Source organism: Oncorhynchus keta, chromosome 32, assembly GCF_023373465.1.
Source record: "Oncorhynchus keta strain PuntledgeMale-10-30-2019 chromosome 32, Oket_V2, whole genome shotgun sequence".
Taxonomy (NCBI): Eukaryota; Metazoa; Chordata; class Actinopteri; order Salmoniformes; family Salmonidae; genus Oncorhynchus; species Oncorhynchus keta.
Window position 1 is genome coordinate 6,043,485 of NC_068452.1, and position 22,058 is coordinate 6,065,542.

The window sequence follows — 22,058 nt, forward strand, 5'->3', positions numbered from 1 at the left end:
ATCCATATGAAGGTTTAATAGTATAGGAACTTAGTTACTCATTTGTCATCTTTTCTTCCAGTGCATCATAAAGATTTGGGATTCTAAAGTATATTCCATATAATAGATAACTTTGGGACAAAAGAAACTGAGGGAACAGTCTTACTTCACAGTTTTAATAATGACTTCTAAATTAGTTGTACGCATCATAGAAATTATACAGTCACCATCTCTGAATGTCAGTTTTAAATCTCATGTAACATTCCTGGATTTGATTTCTTCTCTTGATCATCTCCAGGATCAAAAGTGAGGAAATTGACCGTTGCTTTTTATTTTCACTTTATTGACAAAAATCCTGAATTGCCACAGTTACTGTGATTCGAAAATGATTGGAAAGGCAACCGGCTTTTGAACCTTGAGGGAGAAGTCTACCACGGGGCAGCCCTGGGTTATGCAGCCCAGAGAGATGATGTCCACATGGGGGGAGAGATACTGGGGCAGGGAGTCTGGGGTCACCCCTCCACTGGCCTCGATTAGCACAGACGGGAACTCCTCCTTCAGAAGCTGGGCTGCCGCATGGAGTTCCTGAGAGAGGAAAGGACAGAAGAGGAATAGAGGCCGGGAGGGACGAGTGCAGGAAGAGACCGTGTAGGAAAGAAGCGATTGAATGAAATGCACAGCACTGACATACAGGAGGAAGAAGAATATTACTTAATTGATAGTACATGAATGTGCAACGGAAATATGTCTTCTGCTTTATCGCAAACCCTCCAGTACGTCTCTACCTCTTCTACATTTACTTCCCTCATGTCTTTGGGACGTCATTCATCAGTCTCACCTGTGGCTTAAAGTTGTCCAGCATGACGATGTCGGCGCCTGCCGTGGCCGCCTCACGGCCCTCCTCCCGGCTGCCGCACTCCACCTCGATCTTACTGCTGAAGCCACACACCGAGCGGGCGTCCTTCACCGCCTGGAAGACCCACAGGTAGGTATTACATCAAATCAGTTCTCTATCAGAATGCCAAAATGAATCTCTATTCAAAATACACAGAGGGGAAAACTTCAGCTCTCATATGAGAAAAATGCCAGATCTAAATGGTACATCTTGGAATATGAAAGACTTACATGTATTCTTGCACTCTGATTTTCATGCATTTGTAAAAGGATTACAGAGGAATCGACAACCACATCCTAGTATAGGTTGATGTCAAATGTACAGTTTGAGACATCCACTCCTGCCTACCTGTGTGATGCTCCCTGATGCCCATATATGATTGTCTTTCAGCATCACCATCCCACTCAGGTCCTGTCTGTGCATGGACACGCCGCCCACCAGCATGGCATACTTCTCCACCAGCCGGAACCCAGGGGTGGTTTTACGCGTGCCAGCCACATGGCCATGCCAGCCTGCCTCCCTGGCGACGCTCTGTAGCTGGGAGCAGCGGGTGGCTATCCCCGAGGCCCGGGCCAGGCAGTTGAGGGCCGGTCTCTCCCCGAGGAGGACGCACCTTGCTGGGCCTCTGACCACAGCAGTCTGGGCCACTGCATCCGGACCTGGTGGAGGTGAGGTCAAAGTAGAGTTTACCTAAAATTACAAACATCATGTGAGTGAACTGTATTTAATGGTTAGATTGTAATCAGTTGGAATCTATTCCAATGGAATTTTGTGAATGCCAAACTCAAAGCTTGTTTCCCCATTACCTTCTCCAAATGAATTTGGCAGTGTGATCAGAGTTAAGGTGTATTGTCATCACGTTTGTGAGGTATCTGTGTATTCTCGAAACCCTCCCGCATGTTTTTTTGACCAGGCTCATAAGTTGGTCTCTTACCCAGCTGTGCTCCCTCTTTGTGTGCCCATTCCACAGTGCAGCTGAGCTCAGTGAAGACCGCAGTGAAGAAAGGCCTGCCCGCCAGCACGCTGCACGGCGTTTTGCACAGCAACCTGGCCTCGACCTCATGTGATCCCACACACAGCCCTGCAGGGTCAAAGTTTGGTGTGTCCTCTGCCAGCCACTCCCGTGCCAGCCGGGTCAGTGTGTGGGGAGGGAGCGTGTTTGACAGGTCATACTGAGGAGTCGTCATCTTGAGAGGCGAGGTAAAATGTGACGCCGGAAAGTTGTTCTGTTAAAAATGGAGAAAGGGGTTAGCTCCAGTGCTTTAAATCTGGCTATCCACTGATGATAGTTAACAGTTTGTAGTTTATTTGTACCCTACAAAATATCCTGCGTTCTGGTATGAATGAATCCCTGCAATCAATGTGCTTTGCAACAGTGTCCGTCTTCAGGTTAAAGATTCACCACAAACAAAGAACGCCGGTGTCGAGGGGGAAAGAAATTGGCCGTAGTGGGAGCCTCAACGGGGGCTGGTGTGTTAGAAATGCCAGAGCCGATTTCTGATCCCAGTCTGTGTGGTGATATAACTCGAGACCCTGGTACAAGTTACGAGTGCAGATTGCAAAGAATGCTCTGTAAACACCACCCCAGAGGGCGGAGCTAGGCATGTTGTTCGTGCACTTGGACACATTTTAGTAAGGGGATATCATACGGAGATAGAATCTCATTTTATAATGGGTCTGCGGTGGTTCTGTGTAGTTATGCTAATATATCTGAGTCAAGTACATTGCAGTCAATTTGTTCTATGACCTAATAAGTATGTTGAAAAAGCCATCACTAACCCCTCTTTTCTATTTCTCCGTCTCCCAGGACAACAGCTAAGGGCACCCTGGCCTACACCTGGACGTGCCTGGCCCCCCCTCCATCTGCCTGTTACTGCATCCACTGCTTCAGTCCCCCCCCTCCCCACCCCACACACAGAAACATGGATTTCTTTACTTACCATGACATCTTTATGAAAAGCCATCTGACCCATAGGGTCTTGAGGTGTTTTAAATCTGGCTATCCACTATAGCCTAGCTATCGATATTGTCTGAGCCTGCTGGTCACATATGACCGTGATTTAATACTGACCAGAAAAGAGACTGTTGCTCTATCCTTATTTATTTTTAAAATAAATTTTACCCCCTTTTTCGTGCTATCTTGTCTCATCGCTACAACTCTTTATATTCTACAGATTCTGAAGTCATGTAACAATTGGAAGTGTTTTTGTTGCCATTTTAGGCCTAGTATTTAGCCTTTGTTGGGGTTAACCAAGGGGACTAATTCCTTAAGTGCTGGTAGTTGAAGATGCATTAGCTCCCAGCTGATGAGGCAGTGAGTGAGGTTCTTTGGACAGTGGACACATGTACACCCTGTGTTCAACACAACTTGTCAATAAAATAAATACTTAAAGTATCAAAAATACTACAAGTCAACTGTGATTCCACGGTCTAGCATCTGTGCAGTCCCGTGTGGCTCACTTGGTAGAGCATGGTACTTGCAACGGCAGGGTTGTGGGTCTGATTCTCACGGGGGACCCGTATGAAAATGTATGCACTCACTAATGTAAGTTGTTCACTTAACCCCTCCCCCAAACAGACTGGGTAAAGGTGTCGGCATGCTTCAGTTCGGCTGGCTCCTAGCTGAACCGAACGAGTGTGCTTGCACACTCCCTTAAAAAGACCTTAGCTTGAAAAACAAGGGGGAAAAAACAGCAATAGTACTGTTTGTCCATTTTGAGATGCCGTAGCCAGTATACACTTCCTCAGAATTTATCTAAAATGACTCAAGAAAATCAGTCATAAAGTCAGGCAAAAAAAGTCATGCAATTTTACATCTAAGATGTTTGCAGTATTTCTCAATGAAATGTGCATGAAAACTAGTCATCTATCGTTGAATGACAAAGACTCATTGAATAATCCCTATTGTTAACCTATCACCGATAAAGGGGCTTAGACAAACACACACAAACTCTTCCGAACTGTTTCAGATGGGAGGTATGTGGACACCTCAAGACATAAAGAGATCTCAACCTCCAGTAAACTATTAGTCACGCTTCCAGTTTACGTAAGTATTTATTTTACTTGCTCTACAACAGAGAACAAAATGTCCAAATCAGACTGTACAAAACATACAGTGGGGCAAAAAGGTATTTAGTCAGCCACCAATTGTGCAAGTTCTCCCACTTAAAGATGAGAGAGGCCTGTAATTTTCATCATAGGTACGCTTCAACTATGACAGACAAAATGAGAGAGAAAATATCCAGAAAATCACATTGTAGGATTTTTAATGAATTTATTTGCAAATTATGGTGGAAAATAAGTATTTGGTCAACTACAAACAAGCAAGATTTCTGGCTTTCACAGACCTGTAACTTCTTCTTTAAGAGGCTCTGTCCTCCACTCCACTTTTTTTGGTGTTTTTTTACCCCTTTTTCTCCCCAATTTCGTGGTATCCAATTGTTGTAGTAGCTACTATCTTGTCTCATCGCTACAACTCCCGTACGGGCTCGGGAGAGACGAAGGTTGAAAGTCATGTGTCCAGAAAATCAACCAGCCGTACTGCTTCTTAACACAGCGCGCATCCAACCCGGAAGCCAACCTGGAATGTGTCGGAGGGTACACCGTGCACCTGGCAACCTTGGTTAGCGCGTACTGCGCCCGGCCCGCCACAGGAGTCGCTGGTGCGCGATGAGACAAGGACATCCCTACCGACCAAGCCCTCCCTAACCCGGACGACGCTAGGCCAATTGTGCGTCGCCCCAAGGACCTCCCGGTCACGGCCGGTTACGACAGAGCCTGGGCGCGAACCCAGGGACTCTGATGGCACAGCTGGCGCTGCAGTACAGCGCCCTTAACCACTGCGCCACCCGGGAGGCCCACTCCACACTGTTAATGGCACCTGTTTGAACTTGTTATCAGTATAAAAAAAGACACCTGTCCACAACCTCAAACAGTCACACTCCAAACTCCACTATGGCCCTGACTAAAGAGCTGTCAAAGGACACCAGAAACAAAATTGTAGACCTGCACCAGGCTGGGAAGACTGAATCTGCAATAGGTAAGCAGCTTGGTTTGAAGAAATCAACTGTGGGAGCAAAGACATACAAGACCACTGATAATCTCCCTCGATCTGGGGCTCCACGCAAGATCTCACCCCGTGGGGTCAAAATGATCACAAGAACGGTGAGCAAAAATCCCAGAACCACGCGGGGGGACCTAGTGAATGACCTGCAGAGAGCTGGGACCAAAGTAACAAAGCCTACCATCAGTAACACACTACGCCGCCAGGGACTCAAATCCTGCAGTGCCAGACGTGTCCCCCTGCTTAAGCCAGTACATGTCCAGGCCCGTCGAAGTTTGCTAGAGAGCATTTGGATGATCCAGAAGAAGATTGGGAGAAAGTCATATGGTCAGATGAAACCAAAATATAACTTTTTGGTTAAAACTCAACTCGTCGTGTTTGGAGGACAAAGAATGCTGAGTTGCATCCAAAGAACACCATACCTACTGTGAAGCATGGGGGTGGAAACATCATGCTTTGGGGCTGTTTTTCTACAAAGGGACCAGGACGACTGATCCGTGTAAAGGAAAGAATGAATGGGCCGTGTATCGTGAGATTTTGAGTGAAAACCTCCTTCCATCAGCAAGGGCATTGAAGATGAAACGTGGCTGGGTCTTTCAGCATGACAATGATCCCAAACACACTGCCCGGGCAACGAAGGAGTGGCTTCGTAAGAAGCATTTCAAGGTCCTGGAGTGGCCTAGCCAGTCTCCAGATCTCAACCCCATAGAAAATCTTTGGAGGGAGTTGAAAGTCTGTGTTGCCCAGCAACAGCCCCAAAACATCACTGCTCTGGAGGAGATCTGAATGGAGGAATGGGCCAAAATACCAGCAACAGTGTGTGAAAACCTTGTGAAGAGTTACAGAAAACATTTGACCTCTGTCATTGCCAACAAAGGGTATATAACAAAGTATTGAGATACACTTTTGTTATTGACCAAATACTTATTATCCACCATAATTTGCAAATAAATTCATTAAAAATCCTACAATGTGATTTTCTGGATTTGTTTTCTCTCATTTTGTCTGTCATAGTTGAAGTGTACCTATGATGAAAATTACAGGTCTCATCTTTTTAAGTGGGAGAACTTGCACAATTGGTGGCTAACTAAATACTTTTTTGCCCCACTGTACAATGAATTCACAATGGCAGTCTTTTTTTGTTGTGAAAAGTACAAAGTGTGTCTATGACAAGGGTTAATTACAATAATGTGAATTTAATATCAGGTCTCTTGTGAACGAGCTAAATTTATTCAGGAAGAATGGTGGTCACCAGATAATCCAAAGAATTCAGGTAAACAGCGCCCCCCTTAGGCAGAACAGTTTCTATTGAGAAGTGTCTGGAACTTGTTTCCCTGTTTACTACTCAAAGATATTTGACTTATTAAGTCATAGACAAAATTAACTGCAAAACACATGGTCTGAAATATATGAGATGAACTACACAGAACCATTAAAATAAGAGGCCTATCTCAGTAATAAAATGTGTCCCAGTTCACAAGCAACATGCCTAGCTCTGCCCAATGGGCTTACGGATTACGGAGCACTCTTTGCAATAGCAGTGTTCGATTAAGGATTAAGCTGAACCGAGGTGAACCGGTCTATGGCCTGTGAGGTGAACGGGGGAAAGTAGTGAAGGAGGAGTGCTCTTCTCAAATCGAACTGTAATCCGAGCTGCTCCGGTCATGTTGTCAACAGGGCTGCATGGTCTATCGTTCAGAAATATACATCGCTTTTCCATAAAAGGCAGATGAAGCATTTTTATCAAAGCAATCACTTTTGCAGGCGAAAACACAGAATCCTACTCATTACAGGACTGCCAACTTTTGAAGAAAGTTTGGAGTGAGTTTAGCTATTTAAATATACATTGCCACCTGGCACAACCCCTAGATTGGGGACTGGGGGTCTTCCCCCATGAAAATTGTACTGTTTTAAATCTAATTTCCTGCAATTCTACATATTTTGACATGGCTTAGGCCCATGACCAGTTTTTTTTCCTTTCTTACAGGTCACGTGTATTCAGGATGCTTTGGAAATGAAATGAAAATAAACTCAAAATGCAACGATTTTGTCACTGAGATTTTTGGGGGATAACATTTAAAGAACGCTAATAAAAAAAAGTGTCCCTATTTTTGGGGGGGTTTGACACTTTATTCAGACAGTAATTAAATGAGATCGGGAGACAGGCAAACGCTAGAAACAGTGAACCAAGGCTCTGCACAGGAAATTGTAATATTAATGGTTGATGGCAGTGGTTAAAAATCACCCAATCTCCCCTAAAAATCTAATGAATATCAATATTCAGGTGGTTTATGCCAACTAGACAAAATATGATGTGCTTAGGAGTAGTGAGTCCCCTTGTCACCTCTGCCTAGCATGTGCACAATACTAAAATCCCAAATAACATTTGATTGCTGGAGCATTTAATATCAAATGCTTATTTGTTTGAATGGCAGCAATAATGTATAGCCTAATATAATTCATTTTCAAAGACAAGTAGACATATCCTATTTCAAATATGTGATTACATGGGTAAAACTGGGAAGTGGAATACTAATAACTGTGGGGAATAACAGTAGTGTTCTTTCTGAAAAGCACAGTAATTACTCTATATTGTAGCTCATTGTTAAGAATGAGAATTGTTCTACTGATCAGACTAAATAAAGTAAAAAGATCAAATCTCCAGACACTCTAACCAAATTATTGTTATATTCATTGTCATCCCTGTATAATCAAATTGACCGTTTTTGGTTCACAATCTGTTTGACAAAATAATTTTCATAGTTACAAACAGTGTGGTTTTAAATCGATTTTAGTACATGCTGTCAAAAGGCTGCATTCTGCAATAACAGGGACAGGAGCAACTCATTTGTGGACAACATTGTACATAAAACAGCACTGCCATGCAGGTCTTTTTACAGTTTTATAAACTCAGCAGACTATGTTCTCTCTCTCCATTCATCGCCACTCTAATCTCGAGGGGCGTTTCTTTAAAACATGCATCCAATCCCCTTGATCCCTAACATAATTTGAACCGCTAGATATGGTTCACAGTGCTGTGGCAAGACAAGACAATGATAGAGGTTCCGCTCGTGATGTTAAATTGCAGGCGCAGATGCTCTGATTTCAAGACGATTTGGAGCACAGTTGAACAGTTAACGCGCGGACTATACAATGGACTAATTAGACAAATTAATGCAGTACTTTTCAATGCGTGACATCGAGGTGTGCCGTGAGAGAAGAGGGTCAAATGCGTGTTCTCGCGGTCAAATGCGTGAGAGTTGGCAGCTGTCATGACCACACGTACATTTTGAGCCGAACTCGCCGTTGACCAGAGCGGGTCACCTGACTCACGCCGGGGAGGCATCCCTGTTCCAAAACGAATGCAATCACTTTTCACCCACCCACTTGATCGCGCAGCCAAAGTCAAAATTGTCTATAAACTAAAAGTCGTTTTTTGCTATTAATTTGAGGTTAGGCATACGATTAGCATTGTGGTTTAAGGTTAGGTTTAAAATCAGATTAAGAAAATACATTGTAGGAATAAAATGGGTTTATGACTTTGTGGCTGTGTTAACTAGTGACAACCCTTTGCAATCAATGGTAACGGAGCGTTTTTATAGACACTAATTCTGTAATGGCTCGTTCGCCTAATGTCGCGTTCACGTGTAAGAGTCGGAACTAGGAAACTCGTAACGTCCGACTTCATAAGTGGTTGGCGCGGCACGCGTAAAAAAAATCCTTTCCGGTTTTTAGGACAACAAGCTGGCTAGCTACATGGGCGCGTTCCCCCTGCCCAGGCGTTGCTTACGCATGCCATATTTTACAAGGGCTGGATAAGTATTTTATGTATCAGCGAACCACATATCTTATTGCAATTTGTCAGTCGATGACGCTGTACTTGTTCCCCTTGCTCTGCGGCTTTTGTGGAGCGATGTTTCGGGGATGACTATTGTCTATGTGTGCAGAGGGTCCCTGGTTCGAGCCCAGGTATGGGCGAGGAGAGGGACGGAAGCACAACTTTTACATACGCAACAATTGGTTGGTGCATGCAACGTCTGGGAACAAGACCGAGCTATTGCCACGATTAAGACAACTGGGGGGAAACGAGCCCCGACTTGGAATTCTTTTGAACTGTAATTCCAAATCCGAATTCCAATTCGGAAACACGGACATCTTTCTAGAGCTCCGACTTTACAACCTGAAGATAACTGATGTCATGAGTTGACTTTTTTTTTCCCGAGTTCCAAGTTGTCTTGGGCATATGTCACCACACCGGTCCCAGAACGCCATCATTGGTCGACATGTTCTAATCAAGCATGCTATATTAATTTTTTTAATTGTCTTCTCTTATCTTCCGAAATCCTCACCTGCCTCCTCAGAGCCGATTGAACTGTCACCGGGTATTCGTTGGTACTCTTGATGATGTGGATATCTCTGCACTCAATGTGCTTTTTCGACGCGTTGTGCTTTTTAACAGTATCCTTCTTCAAGTGAGGATTCCCCACCACAAACGAAGAAAGCTTGCCTGCAAGTTGTGGTTCGGCCTTGCAATATTTGCAAAACATAACATTTCCTTCAAAATGCAACCACGGGAAAGCTTTCTCCCACTGTGCGTTGTATTTGTATTGTTTCCCACCGGCAGTGGTTGGCGAAGCGGGGGCAACGCCAGTGTTAAGGCTGCTGCTGCCCGAAACTTCATCTTGTGTTGCTGGTGGCTCAGCAAAATCAATACCGACAAGATCACTGACAGACTCGGACCCGGCCTCCCCTGGATCCCGTTGACATTGTCGCCTAAAATTCAATTGGATGCTCTTCATTCTCCTTTACAGTAGCGAGCCAAAACGGGCGCACTCAAGGTACTCGTCTCAAAGGCTCGCGGTTCCAGACTGTAACTAGGTTATGATTGGCGCGTTCAGCTAAACAAGCTTGAACTCGGCTACGATTGGCTCGTTGAGCTGCGCGTTGAATACGGCAAGTCCTGCTTACTTCCTTGTTCAAGGCCCGTAATGATTTTTAATGGAGTTCAAGCTTAAATCACAGATAGAACAATGAGACAGATATCTTACCGGATGTATCAATATGAAGCATCCGCTTTGCGTTTCCACTCACTACGAGATGGATTTTTACCGACATTATGCAATCTTTCTCATCGATTAAACATTTGATCTCAATGTAGTTCGGTTCACAAAACTAAAATCAGTTACTAACAGAGTGGACTAAGTTTTGTAGACTTTACCTTTTGCCAAAGTAAAACCATTTTTTTTGCGTTGTTTTAAGGAGTGCAAAGGCGAATTGAGTTAGTGCACACGCGCACTTCAGAGTAGGTGTTCCCTTACGGAAATATGCAAATATGTGCTAGAAGGCGCCAATACTTTGCTTTTCTGCCCACAATGGCTCAATTGTTCCCATTTGAAACGACAGGCTGTGGTCTCTTGGTTTAGTTATAAAAAATAAATACATCTTTGCTTATTAACAAATTCATGAAAACGTTGTCCTTTAAGATATGTACAATTATTCTTATTATATTTCTTCTACCTGATTGCGTTTTTTTATCTTCAAAAACCTTCATAAAAGGCATTGGTTAAAGGTAAATGAATCCATGAATACAAATATTATTTAACATTTCTTAAATGACGCCATTTTCAAGAATTTGATTATATAAGCCGAAAGCCCATTCAAAAGCAGTACAGGACTTCAAAAACAGTACAGGACTTGAACCCGGAAGTAGGCGGGACATACATGATATAAAACAAACAGCAGGTATAAACCGCAACTCGTACATGTGCTCATATTTGACTTTTGCAGTTCGCACACATTTAGTTGAATATGCGAGTAAAATGGTCGCACGGTAGAGCCCTGCAAAACTACACGTGTCTGAAGGATGCACTGTGGTCCTCCCGCAACCTGCTGGTAGCGAAACGATTAGAGACCACCCCCCAGGAAGTGGCCACGGTAGCCACGGAAGCCCTGGGGTGGTAAAGAAGAAAGGGGGCCTCGACCCCAGGCGAAGCGTCACCCAAGGTCCCGGCGGCCGCGGCCTGACAGCGCTGAGCCTAGGGCGATGCGCCTAGGGGAGGGGTCTCCTCTGGGCCCCGATGGACAGGACGGTGATTGAGTCGGAAGAGCAGGAGGAGGCGAGATTGATAAGGACTCACTCACCCTGTTCCTGTACAAAGGAGCGACGACAGCTTTTTTAACAAAGTTACTTTTTTTTTTTTTACATGTTTTCATGTCTTAAATGTTTTATTTTTGTTATCATTTGTTCACATTTTAAATGGCTTTTAAAGATGGGATGTTTTACAATAAAAAGTACGTTTATTCATGGTTGTTTCTATTGGTTTTAACAACATGTACTTTTTAACAAACTTCAATGTAATATTCTGTGTTTTATGGCTTTTATGCCGTTTTTATGTGTGTAAAATGTTGTACAAAAAAAATATGACCTGTATAAATACAACCAGTTGGCAAGTCGGAAATGTCAGTTTCCAAGTTCAGACTAATATGTGTATGTTAAAGGTTAAGATACTTTTAGCTCTCAAATTTTAGGCAGCATTCTGCCTTCTCCCCACAGCTCTCAGCCATTAGCGTCATCCATGACTGCCTTGTGAACTACAATCCTGACGCTGTGATTTAATGTTTAGAAACGTCAATAATCATAGCTTGCAATACGGATTTCGAAACATATGACCCTGATCTTTCATCAGCGAGAAAGAATCATTCAAATAAAAAAAAACTTACTGTAGCAGTTTTGCATAGATCAATACAGCTATGGGGTGCCTTCATCCAACAAATCTACACTTTCCAAGTTATGCTTACACACAGGTGTTCGCAGTGGTGTAAAGTACTTAAGTAAAAATACTTTAAAGTACTACTTAAGTAGTTTTTTTTCTGTACTTTACGATTTATATTTTTGACAACTTGTACTTTACAACATTCCTAAAGAAAATAATGTACTTTTTACTCCATACATTTTCATTTTGAATGCTTAGCAGGACAGGAAAATGGTCCAATTTACACACTTATCAAGAGAACATCCCTGGTCATCCCGACTGTCTCTGATCTGACAGACTCACTAAACACAAATGCTTTGTTTGTAAATTATATCTGTAAATGAAGCCATGGTTTACAGGCAACATCCGCACTGAGCTAAAGGGTAGAGCTGCCGCTTTCAAGGAGCGGAACGCTAACCCTGAAGCTTATAAGAAATCCCGCTATGCCCGAACGAACCATCAAACAGGCAAAGAGTCAATACAGGACTAAGATCGAATTGTACTACACCGGTTCTGGCGCTTGTCGGATGTGGCAGGGCTTGCAAACTATTACAGACAACAAAGGGAAGTACAGCCAAGAGCTGCCCAGTGACACGAGCCTACCAGATGAGCTAAATTACTTTGTATTCCGAGCATGCGCTGACCAACTAGCAAATGTCTTCACTGACATTTTTGACCTCTCCCTGTCTGAGTCTAATACCAACATGTTTCAAGCAGACCACCATAGTCCCTGTGGCCAAGAACACTAAGGTAACCTGCCTAAATGACTACCGACCCATAGCACTCACGTCTGTAGCCATGAAGTGCTTTGAAAGACTGGTCATGGCTCACAAAAACACCATTATCCCAGACCCACTCCGATTTGCATCACTATTGCACTCCACACTACCCTTTCCCACCTGGGCAAAAGGAACACCCATGTTAGAATGCTATTCATTGACTACAGCTCAGCGTTCAACACCATAGTGCCCTCAAAGCTCATCACTAAGCTAAGGACCTGGGACTAAACACCTCCCTCTGCAACTGGATCGTTTGGATCCATTCCTGACGGAGAGGAATGTTTATTTGCCACCAAAATAACTAACAAAAGTAACAATGTTCCTCTTTTCTTTGACTTTGATTTATTGATTGTTTAGGACATTCAAAGCTGACAGCACCACCAGAAAAGTGGAATTTGCTCCTTTGCTCATGTTGTAATGTTTACAAGCTAAGCAAAGAATGTGAAAATCAGTCACATTGAGTTACAGCTTTGAAAAACGTATTAGTCTTCTTGTTGTTTTTTTTACCCAGACAATCGCAACGTAAAAGTTCTGAGAGACGAGTCAAACAAAAATAATTATAATACAAAAATTAATGTTAATTTACTGATTTATATATATTTTTACAATTCTGTTAGAATAATTTTCATTCAGACAAAGATCTTCACTGACATGTCAATTTAATTTCAGAGTCCCCCTTATTGGCCCCAAAGCCTTAAAAGTTGCAATCTTACTTCTGGAACTATAAGTCATTCTAAAGCACAGCAGATGTCACTTTCCTAAATGCAAAGTGGTGGCTTGGTTTCGGACATACTCACCTGAGTGTAGTGCAATATGCAGTTTTCTTACAAGAAGTGAAAGGGATGTGGGGCTGCCTTAAACCTAGAACTTATAACACTGCACAATGCAAACAGAGATCGTTTATGATGTCAAACTCTTGCGCAGCACTGCGCAGATGGGATGCTCTCGAACACATCCCGTAGCGTCACTAGAGATGGAAGAGCAAGCAAAACATCTCACTCGCTTTTTTCCCCCCTGTTTCATATGCTGTATAGTCAATTAACTAGCTGAGCAGACCAGACCATCTTGTCACTCCACCACCATTGTAAAAAATATTTTGGAAGCTTTAGAAATGAATTAATGAATTAATTATCTACATTTGTTTTGCCATGTTTATTCTATTACAGACACCTTAATGCATACTTTTAAATTATATTTTCTGAGTTACATACATGTAATTTTGTCCTTGAACTATTTAATTAAAATACTGTAGAATTCAATTAATTCCTATGAAGGACTGCTTCTTCTGAGGAGTGCCAATATGGCTAACCGGTGCTTTCAAAGCCTCTCTCATTGTCCAATACATAGCAACAGCAAGCCAGGGTTTATATACAGACCCAACTGCTAATGCCACATTCAAAACAACTGGGCACTCAGAAATCTCAGACTTCCAACTTCAGTGTGTTCAAGACAACTGGGAACTTGCAGGAAAAAAAACTAGCAATGACTGGGAAAAATCATTTTGAACAGTCATTCAACTCGGAATTCCAATTTGAGAACTCTGGCCTCTTTCTAGAGCTCCGACTTTCTGACCTGAAGATCACTGACGTCATGATTTCAACTTGTATTTTTCGGAGTTCCCAGTTGTCTTGAACGCACCATAATGCATTGGTCTACCACAGTATGAGTCATAATACCCATAAAACCTAGTGGTCAAACACGGAAATGGTTACAATAATTTTTCCACCATCAATTCATAAATAAAGATTACATAACCATGCCCATACAGCAAACAATGTGTTCCCGCAGTAAACACACTCTTGACTCGAGAGGATGAATCAGTCCATCTCTGAAAACGAAAAAAAATCCAGATTAAAATAATCCAGCTAGCTAGGGGTACTACAAATCAAGTAGTACTTGAAGTAGGCTACCCACCCCTCACCCACAGACACAAACAAACATTATCAAGAATGCCTAGCCATAGCTTCCCCAAGTTTGCTACCAAGCTAGACTGTTGGTTTATAAAAGCCAAAGAAAGAAACTTGGTTTTTATGAATTTCTCATGCATTTAAATGGCTATGCAAATAGACTGCTATTAGCCTTCTAGCCAGGCTAATGTTGCTAACTAACTAATTAACCATGAGCTACCTATCTAGATAACAGGCATTTTCAATTAAAAACTTGCCCAAGACAATTCACAGAATTGTCCATTTAAACAACTTTAGCTAATTTATGAATGACTAAATTTAGTTAACATTACACAGTTAATCCAGAGATTCTTACCTTTGTCTCGATCCTGCAGTCTCATCCAGGTCATCATGGCCCTGGTGAGATGTGAAGCTTGAGACAGACAATTGTGGTTCTGTATGATAGTGTCATTAACAGATAATTAGCGTTTCATTTTTGTGGACAGAATCAAGACCATGTGAATGCATGTACCACTCCCAATGAATACATACTGTGCCTTTAGAAGATGTGTCTCTTGTTCTGAAACTATGACACACGCAGGTCATCTAAACAAAGTCAATTCTGGATGTCAATAGATTTTTAGATTCAGTCTCATCAATGACAACATTCCAGAACTGAATTATCACTCACCTAAGTCTGGTATCTGGGACAATCTGATGAATGGTTATACAGTGCATTTGGAAAATATTCAGACCCCTTGATTTTTTCCCCACATTTTGTTACGTTACAGCCTTATTCTAAAATTGATTAAGTATTTTTTTCCTCTCATCAGTCTACACACAATACCCCATAATGACAAAGCAAAAACAGGTTTTTGGAAATTTCTGCAAAAGTATATATAAAAAAAACTTACCACATTTACATAAGTATTCAGACCCTTTACTCAGTACTTTGTTGAAATACCTTTGGCAGCGATTACTGTCTCGAGCCTTCTTGGATTTGATACTACAAGCTTGGCACACCTGTATTTGGGGAGTTTCTCCCATTCTTCTCTGCAAATCCTCTCAAGCTCTGTCAGGTTGGCTTGTGAGAGTCGCTGCACAGCTATTTTCAGGTCTCTCCAGAGCTGTTTGATCGGATTCAAGTCTGGGCTTTGGCTAGACCACTCAAGACCATTAAGACTTGTCCCAAAGCCACTCCTGCACTTTCTTGGCCGTGTGTTTAGGGTCGTTGCCCTATTAGAAGGTGAACCGTCGACCCAGTCTGCGGTCCTGAGCGCTCTGAAGCAGGTTTTCATGAAGGATCTCTCTGTATTTTGTTCCGTTCATCTTTCCCTCGTTCCTGACTAGTCTCCCAGTCCCTACCTCTGAAAAACATCCCCACAGCATGATGCTGCCAACACCATGCACTTGGCATTTAGACCAAAGAGTTCAATCTTGGTTTCATCAGACCAGAGAATCTTGTTTCTCATGGTCTGAGAGTCTTTAGGTGCCTTTTGGCAAACTCCAAGCGAGCTGTCATGTGCATTTTACTGAGGAGTGGTTTCAGTCTAGCCACTATACTATAAAGGCGTGATTGGTGGAGTCCTGCAGAGATGGTTGTCCTGGAAGGTTCTCCCATCTCCACAGAGGAACTCTAGAGCTCTGTCAGAGTGACCGTCAGGTTCTTGGTCAGCCCTTCTCTCCTGATTGCTCAGTTTGGCTGGGCAGCCAGCTCTAGGAAGAGTCTTGGTGTCAGGATTTGGCCAGGGTTGTTCCGGTTTTTGGTCACTAGATGCCCCCATTGTGCCTTTTGACCTTTTGTTTTCCCTTGATCCCCATTATTATTTCCACCTGTGCCTCGTTTCCCCTGGTTGTATTTAAACCCTTTGTTTTCCTCTGTTCTTTGCTCTGTGTTTGTATGTTAGCACCCAGCCCTAGTACTCTTGTTGATCCCGGTGGACTCTCTTGTGGAATTCTGTTTTTTTTGTTCTTGTTTGTTTGTTTTTGAGTATCTTTTGAGGCTTTTTGTGCTTTACCTTCCACCTTGTGGATTTACCTTTTTTGTCTTGGAGGATTACCTTTGTTCATGTGGAATTCCTTTTGAGGTTGTGGAGTTACATGTCTCAAGTACTGCTGTGTCTGCCTCATCTTCTGGGTTCTGCCGACTATTCGTGGCTCAGTTGGTTAAGTGACTGTTTCTCACTCCGGAGACCCGGGTTCGTAACCGGGTCCTGACAGAAACACAGAGCCAAAAATGAACCCAGAGGCAGCCAGTTCCCAGGACCTTGTTGCCATGCTGTCCCACCACCAGGAGACCAGGAGGCCTTAATGGCTAGACATTCTCATCTTCTGTTAGAGATGCTGACTTCCATAAAGCAGATATCTGATCGACTTACCCCGGCAACAGTTCCCGTCCCAGTACCTCAGATTCACGTACCCATGGCAGTTAACCCTCTGGCTGAACCTCGTCTTCCACCTCCCCAACGGTTCTCAGGTGATCCAAGTGCTTGTAAAGGGTTTTTCACCCAATGTTCTCTCTCCTTTGAGCTGCAACCCTCGTCGTTCCCCACTGACCGGTCTAAGATCGCATATATCATCACCCTGCTGTCGGAAAAAGCCCTGGCCTGGGCTACTGCTGTGTGGGATGCCCATAGTTCCTGCTGTGCCAGCTACTCTGCCTTTGCTGAGGAATTCAAACGAGTGTTTCAAGGCCCAAGCAGTGGTCCTGACTCAGCCAAACAGCTCCTGACTCTCCACCAAGGTCGGCGCAGCGTGACGGACTATGCCATCCAGTTCCGCACGGTGGCAGCAGCGAGTGGCTGGAACAACGAGGCGCTCACGGTGTGCTTTCTGAAAGGCCTTTCCAACACTATCCAAGATGAACTGGCCACTCGGGAACCACCGGACAATCTCGCGATCTCTTGCGGCAAACCGGGCCATTTCCGTTCCACGTGTCCCGGGCTCCAGGGAAACGCTCTGTCCCGTACAGACCGGGGGGAACTGTAACGGGAAACATAACCTCCTCCCATCCGTCCAACTCCCGTCTGCTCATTCCAGTCACCCTTTCCTGGGACAACCACAAGCTTCACCTTCAAGCCTTGGTAGACTCTGGAGCCGCAGGTAACTTCATGGATGGTGTCTGGGCGAAGGAGAATGGCGTTCCCTCTGAACCTCTAAGTGACCCCATGAGGGTTACTACATTGGATGGAAGCCCTTTGGGATCTGGACTTGTCACTCATGTCACTACCTCCTTGCGACTTTCAGTTTCACAACACCAGGAATTGATGAACTTTCATTTGATCTCCTGTTCCGAGTTCCCTCTCGTCCTTGGATACCCCTGGCTTCACAGCCATAACCCTCACATCGACTGGTCTGTGGGCACTATCAAGCAGTGGGGTCCTACGTGCCAAGCTACTTGTATTTTCCTGAATTCCCTGAGTTCTACTCCCGAGTCTTTAGAATCCATCGACCTGACCCGAGTTCCCGAGTGTTACCATGACCTCAAACTGGTATTTAGCAAACAGAGGGTCACCATGCTACCACCCCATAGACCTTATGATTGCCCCATCGAACTGTTTCCGGGCACTTGCCCCCCCAGGGGTCGGATCTTTTCCCTATCTCCACCCGAACGAGCTGCTATGGATACCTACATCAAGGACGCTCTGGAAGCAGGCCTCATGCGTCCATCCACCTCCCCGGCGGGAGCAGGGTTTTTCTTTGTGGCCAAGAAAGACGGTGGATTACGTCCTTGCATCGACTACCGGGGACTCAATGCCATAACCGTCCGTAACCGTTACCCGCTACCCCTTATGGCCACAGCCTTCGAGCTGCTCCAGGAAGCAGTTGTTTTCAATAAGCTTGACCTGCGGAACGCATACCATCTTGTGCGGATCAGACCTGGTGACGAGTGGAAGACCGCTTTCAACACGCCTACTGGTCACTATGAATACTTGGTGATGCCCTTCGGCCTGACCAACGCCCCAGCGGTGTTCCAAGCGCTCATAAACGATGTGCTTAGGGATATGCTTAACATATTTGTGTTCGTTTACTTGGATGACATCCTCATCTTTTCGAGCTCTCTTCAAGAACACACTAAGCATGTCAGACAAGTACTCAAATGCCTCCTAGACAGCCATCTGTACGTTAAGCCGGAAAAATGTGAATTCCATTCATCCCGAGTACAATTCCTGGGATTTGTAGTGGAACCCGGTCGAGTCCAAATGGACCCCAGGAAGGTAGGGGCGGTAGCGGATTGGCCCACCCCCAAATTCGTTAAGGAAGTTCAGCGTTTCCTGGGCTTCACTAACTTTTACCGCAAGTTCATCAAGAACTTCAGCTTGGTGGCAGCCCCTCTCTCAGCTTTAACCAAGGGTGGCAATGCAAGGTTTTTGTGGGGAAGAGAAGCTGAGACGGCCTTCCAAGGACTCAAGCAGCGCGTCCTCTCTGCTCCCATCCTGATACTACCAACTACGGATGAACCGTTTGTGGTGGAGGTAGACACCTCAGAGGTTGGTGTTGGAGCTGTCCTGTCTCAGAGGGGTGAAGACAAGAAGCTTCATCCGTGCGCTTTCTTCTCACACCGGCTTACCCCGGCTGAGAGGAACTACGATGTGGGGGATCGTGAACTCCTAGCGGTTAAGATGGCATTGAAGGAATGGAGACACTGGCTCGAGGGGGCTTCTCACCCGTTTGAAGTGCTTACGGACCACAAAAATCGGATGCCCTGTCCCGAGTCTACGCTCCTGCCATTCGAGATGACACGGACATGCCTGTCCTTCCTGCTTCTAAGATCGTGGCAAGTTGAGGATACCGTGAGACGAGCTCAAGCTATTGAACCAGACCCGAAAGGAGGTCCTGCCAATCGGTTGTTTGTCCCCAAGGCAGTGAGGACTCAGGTCCTTCTGTGGGGGCACTCCTCTCGCCTCACCTGTCCCCCCGGCGTAGGTCGCACCTTGGAGTTCATCCAGCGTAAGTTCTGGTGGCCTACCATAAGAGAAGACGTTGCCACTTTCGTCAATGCCTGCCCCGTGTGCTGCCAGGGCAAATCTTCTCACCTCCGCCCGCAAGGACTCCTTCACCCTTTACCTGTTCCCCACAGACCCTGGTCCCATATCTTGTTGGACTTCATTACTGGCCTTCCTCCATCCCATGGCAATACTACTATCCTAGTCATTATCGACAGGTTTTCAAAGGCGGCCAGGTTCGTCCCTCTGACTAAGTTACCTTCTGCCAAGGAAACGGCTGAGTTGGTAATTAATCATGTGTTCCGAGTCTTCGGCATTCCTCAAGATATGGTTTCTGACAGAGGTCCCCAGTTCGCCTCTAGGTTTTGGAAGGCCTTCTGCCAACTCATGGGGGCTTCTGCCAGTCTATCTTCAGGGTACCATCCGGAGTCCAACGGCCAAACTGAGAGGATGAATCAAGAGCTGGAAACCACCCTCCGATGTATGACTCGTAACAACCCGTCCACATGGTCGTCCTTCATTGTTTGGGCCGAATACGCGCACAACCTCCTCCACTGGTATGTCCCCGCACGAGTGTCAGTTTGGCTATGCCCCTCCATTGTTCCCGGACCAGGAGGCAGAAGTCAGAGTGCCTTCAGCCTTGAAGTTCGTCAGACGCTGTCAGCTTATGTGGAGGAAGGCCCGTCTTAATCTTATGCGTTCCTCACAGAGGTACCAACAACAAGCCAACAGACGTCGCCGTCCCGGGCCTACCCTGCGCCCCGGCCAGAGAGTCTGGCTCTCCACAAGAGACTTACCACTACGGGTGGAGTCTCGCAAGCTGTCCCAAAAATACATCGGTCCCTTTAAGGTTGCCAGGAGAATTAACCCAGTTTCTTATCGCCTACACTTACCCAGATCCCTTAAGATTAATCCCACGTTTCACATTTCCTTATTAAAACCTGTTGTTTTTTCTCCCCTTGTCCCGGCAGACAGACCTCCCCCTCCGCCTCGTGTCATTGGAGGCCAGCCGGCTTATACCGTCCATCGGATACTGGATTCCCGCCGGGTGCAGCGGTCCTAGCAGTATCTGGTGGACTGGGAAGGCTACGGTCCCGAGGAGCGCTCCTGGGTTCCTGCCAAAGACATACTGGACCCTGACCTCATTTGTCAGTTCAGGGCCCTCCACCCTGAGAGAGCTGGTAGGAACGTCAGGAGCCGTTCCTAGGGGGGGGGGGGGATTCTGTCAGGATTTGGCCAGGGTTGTTCCGGTTTTTGGTCACTAGATGCCCCCATTGTGCCTTTTGACCTTTTGTTTTCCCTTGATCCCCATTATTATTTGCACCTGTGCCTCGTTTCCCCTGATTGTATTTAAACCCTTTGTTTTCCTCTGTTCTTTGCTCTGTGTTTGTATGTTAGCACCCAGCCCTAGTACTCTGAGAACTCTTGTTGATCCCGGTGGACTCTCTTGTGGAATTCTGTTTTTTTGTTCTTGTTTGTTTGTTTTTGAGTATCTTTTGAGGCTTTTTGTGCTTTACCTTCCACCTTGTGGATTTACCTTTTTTGTCTTGGAGGATTACCTTTGTTCTTGTGGAATTCCTTTTGAGGTTGTGGAGTTACATGTTTTCCTGAAGAACTTCACTTTTTACTTCATTAAATACACCGTCTCAAGTACTGCTGTGTCTGCCTCATCTTCTGGGTTCTGCCGACTATTCGTGGCTCAGTTGGTTAAGTGACTGTTTCTCACTCCGGAGACCCGGGTTCGTAACCGGGTCCTGACACTTGGTGGTTCCACACTTCTTCCATTTACGAATGATGGAGGCCAATGTGTTCTCGGGGACCTTCAATGCTGCAGCAATTTGTTGGTACCCTTCCCCAGATCTGTGCCTTGACACAATCTTGTAGCTCTACTGACAAACCTCATGGCTTGGTTTTTGCTCTGACATGCACTGTGGGACCTTACAGGTGCAGGTACAGGTGTGTACCTTTCCAATTAATTGAATTTACCACAGGTGGACTCCAATCGATTTGTAGAAACATTTCAAGGATGATCAATGGAAACAGGATGCACCTGAGATACATTTTGAGTCTCTTAGCAAAGGGTCTGAATATTTATATAAATAAGGTATTTCTGTTTATGATAAAAAAAAATGTGCACAAATTTCTAGAAACCTGTTTTCGCTTTGTCATTATGGGGTATTGTGTGTTGATTGATGAGGAAAAGCATTAATTTAATCATTTTTAGAATAAGGCTGTAATGTAACAAAATGTGGAAAAAGTCAAGGGGTCTGAATACTTTCCAAATGCACTATATAATTGATTAAGTAGCTCTTTCCGTGTGGAATGTTGACAGCAGTATAAAACATATTGTATTGCTAAGATGCTCAAACTTAACTCACCGACACAGGATAAACTGTATCCCTCATGGACCTGACCAAACTGGTAAGTTGTTCCTCACTCTGGCTGGCTGTACTTCTCAACATAGCCAGGTTTATAGTGGTTTTCTCCCCTTTTAATGCTCTATGATTATCCTTGAAAAATGCCATAAGGTCTGAAATAGACATCAAAGTCGAGATACTGTACAAATAATTATCTAGGTAAAATAATACAAGAATATGTTCTGATCTACTGCTCTGCTAACGAGCTAGACAAAGTGTACTCAGTGGCTAACTAAGACAGAGAAAGAGGATGGAAGAAGTGCAACACTTTATTAAATTAATTTAAATACAGCACATGTATTCATCATGGATTGGGCACAGGTCTCTCTGATTGCGCTTGC

General features: G+C 44.6%; 1 protein-coding gene across 3 annotated transcripts; it reads right to left on the minus strand.

The window, feature by feature from the left end:
- Nucleotides 1–139: 139 nt before the first annotated feature.
- On the minus strand, nucleotides 140–13,399 carry LOC118364927 (nicotinate-nucleotide pyrophosphorylase [carboxylating]-like). Of its 3 annotated transcripts, none has more exons than XM_035746752.1 (5): nucleotides 13,266–13,399; nucleotides 1,809–2,100; nucleotides 1,223–1,533; nucleotides 818–949; nucleotides 140–564 (listed from the first exon to the last, which is right to left on the minus strand). In XM_035746752.1, the coding sequence occupies exons 2-5, from the start codon at nucleotides 2,059–2,061 to the stop codon at nucleotides 349–351; spliced, it is 912 nt and encodes a 303-aa protein (XP_035602645.1). In that variant the 5' UTR covers nucleotides 2,062–2,100; nucleotides 13,266–13,399; the 3' UTR covers nucleotides 140–348. The 3 variants fall into 3 exon arrangements, with proteins under 3 accessions (XP_035602645.1, XP_035602644.1, XP_035602643.1); XM_035746751.2 differs by lacking the exon at nucleotides 13,266–13,399 and adding an exon at nucleotides 10,156–10,796; XM_035746750.2 differs by lacking the exon at nucleotides 13,266–13,399 and adding an exon at nucleotides 9,287–10,127.
- Nucleotides 13,400–22,058: the final 8,659 nt, after the last annotated feature.

Excerpts from the sequence above, each read along its gene's own strand:
- LOC118364927 (XM_035746750.2), bottom strand. The coding sequence starts at position 9,736 with ATGAAGAGCATCCAATTGAATTTTAGGCGACAATGTCAACGGGATCCA. Across the intron at positions 2,101-9,286 it reads AATCGGCTCTGAGGAGGCAG|AACAACTTTCCGGCGTCACA; the intron begins GTGAGGATTTCG and ends CATTTTTAACAG. Across the intron at positions 565-817 it reads TGGACAACTTTAAGCCACAG|GAACTCCATGCGGCAGCCCA; the intron begins GTGAGACTGATG and ends TTCCTCTCTCAG.